The sequence below is a fragment of the Tachysurus fulvidraco genome, chromosome 24 (assembly GCF_022655615.1).
Source record: "Tachysurus fulvidraco isolate hzauxx_2018 chromosome 24, HZAU_PFXX_2.0, whole genome shotgun sequence".
Taxonomy (NCBI): domain Eukaryota; kingdom Metazoa; phylum Chordata; class Actinopteri; order Siluriformes; family Bagridae; genus Tachysurus; species Tachysurus fulvidraco.
The window spans coordinates 13,381,353-13,391,881 of record NC_062541.1 but is presented as its reverse complement, the minus strand read 5'-3'; the positions used below and the strand labels follow the sequence as shown (position 1 = coordinate 13,391,881).

At 38.7% G+C, this 10,529-nt stretch overlaps 1 protein-coding gene across 1 annotated transcript; it reads left to right on the top strand.

Moving 5' to 3' along the window:
* The first annotated feature begins 4,997 nt into the window (after positions 1 to 4,997).
* On the top strand, positions 4,998 to 9,637 carry abrab (actin binding Rho activating protein b). Its single transcript, XM_027148491.2, has 2 exons — positions 4,998 to 5,698; positions 6,686 to 9,637. Exons 1-2 carry the CDS (start codon positions 5,139 to 5,141, stop codon positions 7,167 to 7,169), a joined length of 1,044 nt encoding a protein of 347 aa, XP_027004292.1. The 5' UTR covers positions 4,998 to 5,138; the 3' UTR covers positions 7,170 to 9,637.
* The last annotated feature ends 892 nt before the right edge of the window (positions 9,638 to 10,529 follow it).

Sequence of the window (10,529 nt, the reverse complement as noted above, 5' to 3'; positions counted from 1 at the left end):
GTACATGCCTGTGAGGACATTTCGGTTATATACTTAATGTAGTCAACTGCAATGAGAGCGACGCAATGGGCAACTGAGCTTTGTTTTAAATGAGATCTGTGTTTCAAATGAAGCAGCTTGTATTGATCTATATCATTTTCCACTTGTTTATGTCATGAGGTCCTACAGGTGGAATCATCTAATGATTTAACATATTAAAGCTATATTGTACATTGTGCTTTCTCGACTACAGGGATGTCTGTCATGGCGTTACTGTGCTGTCGACTGGTTTCCTGGGACTGTAAGGACCTCTACTGGTGGACCAACAAACACACAGGTCAGATTCTTAGCTTCCGGTGTAAAACAAGCCGAAATGAAACCGGCATTGAAAGGAAAATAATACGCAAAACAGAATCGAAACAGAATTAAAATCATTTCGGAAAAATGAATTGGGAATAGTTATGGGAATATTGTGCTGTAGCTGAACTCATTGCAGTCTCACAACTCCAGTGTCCCTGGTTTCTTCCTGAACTCTACTTGCTGTATGTGTGGAGTCTCACATATTCACCATGTGCCCTTGTGGGTTTCCAGTGAATTCTCAAAAACATGCCTGTGAGTGGGTTGGTGACTAAATTTCACCATTTCTCCCAGTTCCTAAGATATTTGCATAAAGCTTTAGAAGTGAAGATTAAAAAAAAAAATTCCAGTTGTCAATCTATCAATCAATCTTGAGTTTGTGCTGCCTGTTTTGGTGCTTCACTTGCTGTTCCACAAGTGTATCACTGTGTTTACAGACCCTAACAGATGTCCTTTTCCTGGACTAAATGTAATCACACCCTGATGCCATTCGGTAACGTCCTCAGTTCAACTCAGTTTACACAACTGTTTGTTCCGAACACACAGTAGATACGGGGCAAAAACTGGCAGGCTGGTTTAATGCTATATGCATCCAGGTGCATGTTTTCACAGGATGATAAGGCAGGTATAAACTTTGAGATGGTAAAATTACAACAGACTGCACAAAGTTTCTAAAGCATCAGGATGTTTCAGCTAAAATTGCACAAAACCAGTTAAATGGGAAGAACCCTTTAATTCAAAATAGATAGATGGATGGATGGATGGATGGATGGATGTAACCCTTATCCTTTGTGCCACTGATTTTACTGTTTCCACCACTGCCTACAAACATGGCCACCATGGACTCACACTCCCAGCAACCTCCGGCACTTTCACGCTCCCAGTCCCTTTCTTCTGATTATTTTCACCTGTGTTTAATTATGTAAGTTTGATTCAGGACTCTCTATAAACAAATTTTATTGCAGTTCCCAGTTGAGAAACATACGTTTACTTCTTTCATGTTCATGTGACGTTACCAAGCCCGTATGTTGTTCTTGTTTACCCAGTTTTAAATATTTACGACTTCAATTTTCATCATTCGGATCTTTTTCTTACCCTGTATGACCTGCGAATGTGTTTTGACCCTGTTCTTACCACTTATCACAATTATTCTTTTAGTTTCTCCTGTGTTCCTTTATTTTAATGCGTTCCTATTATTTTGGACTTTTTTGTACTTTTCCATTTGTATTGCCTGCCTTCTTGACACTAACCACTGAGATAATTAACATTAGCGATGCATGCTATATGGTTGCTGTAATATTAAGTATATTTTACCACTTTTTAATAATTGTAATTAAAATGTTTTTTTTTCTAGAATCATAATTATTGTTATAGCATTCTAAATGTTTCATGCTTGAGGAACATATCCAAATGTCATTTTATTTACTTTTGTTTATTTCCTCATAGCTATCAGTGACTATGACCTCTGTGTTTCCCCAAGACCCGCTCTAGGCCCGATTCCCTAGGAGGGTCACCAGCAGGTCCTGTGTTTCCTGCACAAAGTCAATGACACACACAACCACTCCTCTACTTCATGACTGATAGCTAACAGCTGCTCCGATCTGGTTTTGGCTTCAGCCAGATACTAAGAATAAAACCCTTAAATTTTCCCAGAGAAGCAAAGACAAACATATAAAGGTCTAAATAAAGTATGTTTTCCCGATCGTTAATGTATAAATCTGCACTATACCCACTTATGCAAGTTTTGCACATGTCTATCATACTAATTTGTCAATAACAAAATGGCAGTGTGTTTTGGTAGCGCATTGCTACCCGTCTTCGCGTGGTGCCAGGTGCGATGCAAGATGACCCGCTCCATTTTCAAGCAGGACTGCGCGACTTCTTCAGGTGTCACATTCCTTCCTGTGTAAGGACATCAGGATCAAGTGGCTCCTGCATATGGCTCACAGACCTCAGGTCAAGCTTACAGGCTGTTATGTAGAGTTTAATCTACTTCCCATGTGCTGTATTTTGAATCTTTTATTCTGCATCTGATAGGATTTAGTTCTTAATATCTTCTGGTATCTGTGCACTGATTGTTCAAAAGTATTTCCAAGTCCTGGGTTTTCACATGAATTAATATTTCTCTTCTCTCCATTACGTCTAGACAGACAAATGTCTGACACAGAAACCTTTATATAACAACCTCCACAACTGAAAAAAGAATCGTGTTAACTTTTTTTATTAAGGTACATTTGCGTATATAAAAGCTTTGCCATTACTGTTAGTTTCCAGCTTTACTTACTTGACACTCAACAATATTTTTATTAGACAGAAGGACATTTGAATTAGTGTCATATCTGTAATATGACACGTTGCATCCCAACTTATGCCAAGAGCCTAAGTTTAACCTGCACCATTATTTTGAGACATGCTGCCATATTTAGAGTATTATGCATTGCTTAATCATGTTTACAATGACTTCAGTGTTATCTTTGTACACCAAATACAAAATAAGATTTCATCCAGCGTATTTGTGTATTGTATAAGTTCTAAAGTTTGCAATCAATAATGATTTTTGGAGAATATTCAGATAAATTAGAGCATTGAGATCTAATGCAACATAAAACATTTTTTTAGCCAAGAGTAATAATACACACATTGAAACAAAGCACATTCACTAATACCCTAAAATCATCCGCAGGGGAAATACGTTTTTAATTTACGGACCAATATCTATGGAGATCTTTTTTTTCCAATTGCACATTATTATTATTATTATTATTATTATTATTATTATTATTATTATTATTATGGTGGCTTAGTGGTTAGCACGTCTGCCTCACACCTCCAAGGCCGGGGTTCGATTCCCGCCTCCGCCTTGTGTGTGTGGAGTTTGCATGTTCTCCCCGTGCCTCTGGGGTTTCCTCTGGGTACTACGGTTTCCTCCCCCGGTCCAAAGACATGCATGGTAGGTTGATTGGCATCTCTGGAAAATTGTCCGTAGTGTGTGACTGTGAGTGAATGAGAGTGTGTGTGTGTGCCCTGCGATGGGTTGGCACTCCGTCCAGGGTGTATCCTGCCTCGATGCCCGATGACGCCTGAGATAGGCACAGGCTCCCAGTGACCCGAGGTAGTTCGGCTAAGCGGTAGAAAATGAGAGAGAGTATTATTATTATTATTATTATTATTATTATTATTATTATTATTCACTAGAGAGATGAAAGAGAGAGAGAGAGAGAGAGAGAGAGAGAGAGAGAGAGAGAGAGATGATATGCCACTTTCCTTGCATGCATTCCTTTATCATTAATTATGTTTACCTTCTGCTCTGTGTTTATGTTCTGTAAAGCTGCTTTGAGACAATGTCTATTGTAAAAAGCGCTATACAAATAAACTTGAATTGAATTGAATTGAATTGAACTTAGCAGCTCCTTCATCTTCAGTAACTGCTTCATCCTGGTCAGGGACCCTGGAAACATTGGGTGTGAGGAAGGAATACACTCTGGATGGGACTCCAGGCCAATTTAGCACAGCCAATCCATCTACTGGCATGGAAACAGGAGAACCAGAAAGCAGGCCAAGCGGACACAGAGAAAATAATCACTAGCTTCCACAGCTAAATGGAGCGTTCTCTCGAAAGTAGCAAATTCATTCTCCCGTGCTTATGTGATTACAATCTATAAAATTAATATGGGCACCAAGTGGGAAAGGTGAGAGAGATTAAAGCCAATAAAGCCTTCACAACATCCAAGAACTGAATTCTTAAACTAAAATCTGGCTTGGATATAAATGGACATGGTTCACAAGTGGTCAGTGAAGACTTATGTGTTATTGCCCTAACAATATCTATCAGTGTACAGTACTTGGTGTCTCAGTGGGTAGCGTGTTTGCCTTGCACCTTTGGGGTTGGAGGATCAACACCTGACTCCACCTTGTGTGTGCAGAGTTTGAATTTTCTCCTTGTTCTTCAGGGGTTTTCTCTGAGTACTCTGGTTTCCTCCTAGTCCAAAGTCATCTGACGTAGGCTGATAGTCATCTCTAAAATGTCCACAGTTAGTGAATGCATGTGAGCGTGATCCTGTCCAGAAATGGTTTAGCTCCCCATACAGGGTGTCCCCAACCTTGTGCCCCTAGCCCCCTAACATAGGATTCAATCTCCCTGTGACCCTGTGTAGGATAAGCACTGTAGAAACTGGATGTATAAGTATAACTGTAAATGGCCACCTGACTGTTACAACCATAAAAGTTTGCTAAGGTTGGTGTGGAAGCCCTGACCTCCACCTCACTGAACACCATTGACTAATCTCATAGTCAATAATGCTCCTGACGTTGAATCCTCACAACCCACTCAATGGTTTTGGGTAGGGATATTCAACATGAGAGAGATCTACAGATTGTTGGGATTAACCAAGCAGATAAACTTAGATAATTTCAGATCAGAAAATTTGCACTGTATTGTGTTTTACAGTAGGGGTAAACATAATGTGTGCATGTACAGTAACTCGAATAAGCTTTAGAGCTCTCTTCATGCTATATCCTGTTTAAACTCAGTAATGGCAACAATCCCTGATGTAATGTGATTCCAGAGCAGTCTCCTGAGTTCGGGGGCAAGTGTCAGGGAAAGATGATAAGGGAGGTGGGAATGCCTGGCATACTTTCCACCGTCATTTTGAGGTTTTTTTTGCTCCCTATTTCAAAGGCACTACTGACTAACAGGGCGCTGCTTCTAGAAATGACCAGAGAATAATAAGAGTAGGTGGTTCAACAACAACAACAATTAAAAGAAGAGCTGAATGCGTGGATGAACATACAGTTGTTCAACAATGTCTGAGACCATGTCGTCTCAAAGGAAGCCCTCGGCTAACAAGAATATAAAGAAGCTGCGTACATTGACAGTGGTGTGCAACCTGGCACGGAGTTGGCAACAGTGGATATGTGAGAATGAAGAAAAGCAGGCTAGTGAACCCACAGGCTGGGCCCCAGACAGTATTGACAAGGACAAAGCTGAAAAGCAAGAGCCAAAGAAACCTGCATCTATTGAGAAGAAGACAAAAACGTCTCAAGACAACGAGAGTGGAACAGAGGATTCCCGCATTAAGACCAAACAGGTAGTGAAAACAGTGACACGAGATGTTCAAGAGAAAGGTGCAGGCATTGAGTTCCTGACCAACCGCATTTGTAAAGACCCAGCGGAAGAAGAGCTGGACAGGATGCTGAAGAAGACTTCACCCACCCTGCGCAGAAACTGCTCCAACATGGTGTCAGAGCTGAAGCAGGGCTGGAAGGTTGCAGGAAATGAACGGAATTCTGAGAACCAGGAAAATGCGGAAGAGAGAGATACAGACTTATCATCTAACAGGATCAAGAGACCATCATCACTTGGGTGAGTGTGGTTTTTCTAAGGCTTTCCACAGCTACATTCTGATAATGAGTTATTCATTCAGCTTGCTTCGTGTGTAGGAAAAATGTGTATTGAGAGCTGAAACCGGGTTAAATCATTCAGCAGTTATATTTGGAAAGTTTTATTTTCTTTTTAATTACTATTGCTATTAATAATATGAGCTTAATTAGTACATGCGGTTTTATTTACTCTGACTTGTATATCGTTTGACGTTACACAGGAAATGACATTTTTGGCCTAACGATTTCTATCAAACATTTAATTTTTATACATTTGTTTTTTGTTTTTTTTTGTTTTGTTTTTTTTATCAAGATGTACATTTCCTGTAATGTTCAGTATTCCACAGCTTATTATAGATAACCATGATTTCTTCTTTAATTGCAGGCGCCCTGACATGCAGTGTAATTAAGTCTACAGATGTAATATCACTGTAGTCAATTAGGTCCATCGTAATTAAATCGCCCTTCAAACATCTTATCACCGCAAGCCCAGTATCTGAAACCATGAGACTCCTCTAGGCCACTTTTCCAAATCCTGTCAGAAAATCAGCTATTATCAGATTCAAGCAAACCAGTTCCTACACATTACAAATCAGAAATGTATTTTTCCCAGAAAGTATATGTTTTGCCAAAGTCTTTTCTTTTTTTTTCTTCACATAAATCGCTGACAGCTTTTAGGAAAATTAATAAAGGGACATTCTGATACATCACCCATAATGATATATCAAATGTCCAGTATCCAAGAACCAAGGCAAATAATTCATCATTGTTTTTGTGTGAAGAAAGAACCAAGTTCCATTGGATATTCAATTAACAAGTATTTGGGTATTCGGTTTCTGACCTCATAACATTTTTATAGTCAAGTGTGGTTTATTTATGTGTGTGCGGTCATATGTTTGAAATACTAGATTTATTACAATTGTCCAAAACTGTTGATTTCACAAATTTTGTTGTATTTGTATTATCACAGGTCCAAGACCGGAGTAGAGGATGCCAATAAAACTAATGCTCGCTCAGGCAAGTACAGCGCCGTGGGGAGCCTCAAGAGCCGCTGGCAAAACTGGGCGTCAGAACACAACGAGAGCCAAAAACTCAACCCCTTTAGCGAAGATTTCGATTACGAGTTCTCCATGTCCTTGCGTTTGCGGAAGGGAGAGGAAGGCTATGGCAGGCCCAAGGAGGGCAGCAAGACGGCAGAGAGAGCCAAACGGGCTGAAGCGCACATCCATCGAGAGATTGAACACATGTGCTTCATCATCAGGACTATGGCTGACCCTGACCCGGATGGTTACGTCCAGATAACCTTTGGTGAGCTGTTTGACAGATATGTGAGGATTTCAGACAAGGTAGTGGGCATTCTCATGAGAGCCCGGAAGCACGGCAAGGTGCACTTTGAAGGAGAGATGCTGTGGCAGGGTCGGGATGATGGAGTTATCATCACGCTGCTTGTGTGACACAAACAGTGGGATGATGGAGTTATCATTATGCTGCTTGTGTGACACAAACATGACACCATTTTATAACATAATGCACTCTGACAAAAAAAGGAGCTTTGATTTTGCTGCTGTAAAAGGAAATAAGTATTAATATATAGTAATGGTATGAGGGTGGCACTGATGTTACTGATAAATCATTTTTATTTTATTGATGGATTATTATTAGTAGTAGTAGATTATTATGTAGGTTTCTCATGATTTTATATGAACTGATGTCTTTTAAACACATTCTTTTTTATGTATTTATCTATGACGTGTACATGTTTGTATTTGCCAGACAATAGACTCCAATTCTGTATTCAGCATGCCCTGGCTGATTTCCACACATAAATCAAACGTGCTACGTTTTACACTCACGGCTGCAGGAGGTGAAGAATTTTCAGTCCTGAAAGTGAAAAGTCATATAATCCTAGTAACATGATCATATATTACAGGTGTAAGGAATCATCGGCATCACATAAGGAAAACATATTTATAAGTGTTTTTTTCTCCACTTTATTCCCCAGTATTAACCCTTTTTTACACTTGTAAAATGTTTTGCTATTCTGAAATGGAAATTGCATTATTATGAAATGCCTCCTGTCCATATTTGGCTCCTATAGTCTATAGTCATGATGACGCCATCCCTCGAGCAGGCAGGGTGTCATTTAATTGGAGGTCTGCTTAAGATTCCTCCAAGTGAATACAGAGACAAAGTCAAAGGCCTGCATTAAGCCACATACAGTACATCACGATTTACATTATACGGACTATTAAAATTAAACGAGGTGTTTTATGAAAACACATTATGCCTCTACACTTTCATCTTAGTTCAGAAATGGGTCAGTGAGCTAATGAACAGGTTTCATTTGAAATACATGTGCATCGTTGAAGAGTTTGTAATGAGCATTTACATCCACCAGCCCGAGCACTGGAATACAGAATATCCATTAACTTCCCTTTGCTTTCTGAACTATTCATGAGATCTGATGAACTGTGAAAAGCTGTGAAATTTAGTAGAAGGTTTGCTCATAGGCTACATTTTACTTATACAGTACATGAAGAAAACAAGTGAATGTGACAACAAGCCAACAGAATGCTACAGTGAATGCATATGGACCTAGGGCCTCATTTATCAAGCTGGATACAAGCACGTTTATTTGTAAATCCTTCATGGGAGAATTTAATTTGGAAAGAAAATGCATCCCAAGAGAGGATGGGCAAATTGACATATAAGGAAGCTCACTAACATGATCCTGGATTTTATGGAGGCAATTCATGTAACGTGTGATGAGTTAATCATTGTAATTAATCGGATTGCTTTGTCGGCCATTTCGTGTTCACAGATGAAGAAAATCGTTAATTAAAATAAATAGAATTATTGAATCAACACAAAAAAGTCTCCATGTCCTACAAAGTTGCATTATTGGAACATAATCACACATCACACTTAAACTATAAACTTTTAGGTTTAGATGCACAGTATCCTCCACCATCAACTAAAAATACAGAGGCACTTTTAAGCTGTTCTGGTGGATTATAGTGGCTCAACACACATGTTGGTTTTTTTATTTGTCACCCATTTAATTTGACATAAGTATAATGATGTTCCTTTATCCTTATCAGATCTAAAGTGAGGTTGTTAACCCAGTGCTTAGTCCTTGCTTCTTCAGTTTATCTCAAAAGGGAACTCATTAGTGAAGAAAAAGTCAGCGTGAAGTATTTTATACTCATTTATATAGTCAATCATAGTATTATATAGTCATTAGATACACATTTTTATATTAAAATGCTTAAATTCTAAGAAAATATAGGTGGTCTAAACCATTGTAAATGGATTAAATGCCAATGCAAACACATCAGGTCATAATACATTCCTGCAAAGTATCAGTCATCTGATATCTACATATCTACACATCTACATATCATGCAATGAACTGTTTTCAGACTGTGCTTGACAATACACATGCAAGTATTTTGAATGACTTTTGACTGCCCTCTACCGGCAAAATGGCATATCTCCAATTTATTTAAGCTGCAAAGAGCAAAGGCCAGTATGATCTTGCCAAGAAAAAATAGCTATAGTGAATACAACGACTTGTGGTAGTTAAAGCCATAATAATGTTCCTTAAAAAATACAAATGTGATTTGAATACAGATGGTCTTTGATTAAGACTGAAAAAACATTGCATCACAACTCAGGTGTGTCTTCTTCCTGTGATAGCAGCCTACATGTGATTGTTATGTAACCAGTGAAAGCAAATGCTTACCTGACAGGTCTTGCAGGACTGTATCAGAAAACACTTGTATCTGGTTTCAAAATCAAGCACAACAAACTACGAGATTGTTTCACCTCTGGATCAGAAAAGCAACATTTTTCACACAGGACTGTAAGAGTTTTCTTTATTCACTTGAGAACTAAAGCTTGTATACAGTGCATATCTTTAAGGGACTTTAAATTAATATATGTTCAAAAATATACTTGACCTTGTTCAAAATCCTTTGCAGCTGATTCATTAACTATTTATACTAACTACTTTATTTTGGTAAGGGGTCACTGTACAGTAGGTTTCTGAAGCACATACATACATACATACACACACACATACATACATACATACATACATACATACATACATACATACATACATACATACATACATACATACATACATACATACATACATACATACATACATACATACATACATACATACAGCCTGGATGGGACACCAGCCTTCAAACTGACATGATTTTAATGATGCCCATTTTTTTAAGCTTTTATTTTTGTAACGTATACATTACAGCACTGTGAAAATCTTTCTTCACATAACCCAACTTTGGAAGTTGGGGTTAGAGCACAAGGTCGGTCATGATACAGTGCTCCTGGAGCAAAGAGGGTTAAGGGCCTTGCTCAAGGGCCCAACAGAGACAGCTTGTCAGTGCTGGGGCTTAAACCCTGGTCCTCCAATCAATATCCTAGAGCCTTAACCACTTGAGCCACTAAAACACTTCTCTAGTGTAAAACATTTCTCTAGTGTAAATTGATTGATTGTAATCAATCAATCAATCAATCAATCAATCAATCAATCAACCAACCAACCAACCAACCAGTCAATCAAACAATTTATTTGCTTGTTCATTGGTTAATCTCTTCATACATTCATTCATCTTCAGTAAATGCTTTATCATAGTCAATGCCAAAGTTAACCTAGGGCCAGGAACACAGTGCATAATGTTATTACACAAATTAAAATAATCTGTCCCTGTTGACCTAAGTAACACCAAAGGACTTCTAATTGCCTTTGATCCTCTCTCGGCTCGCGCCGGCGCTCGGCG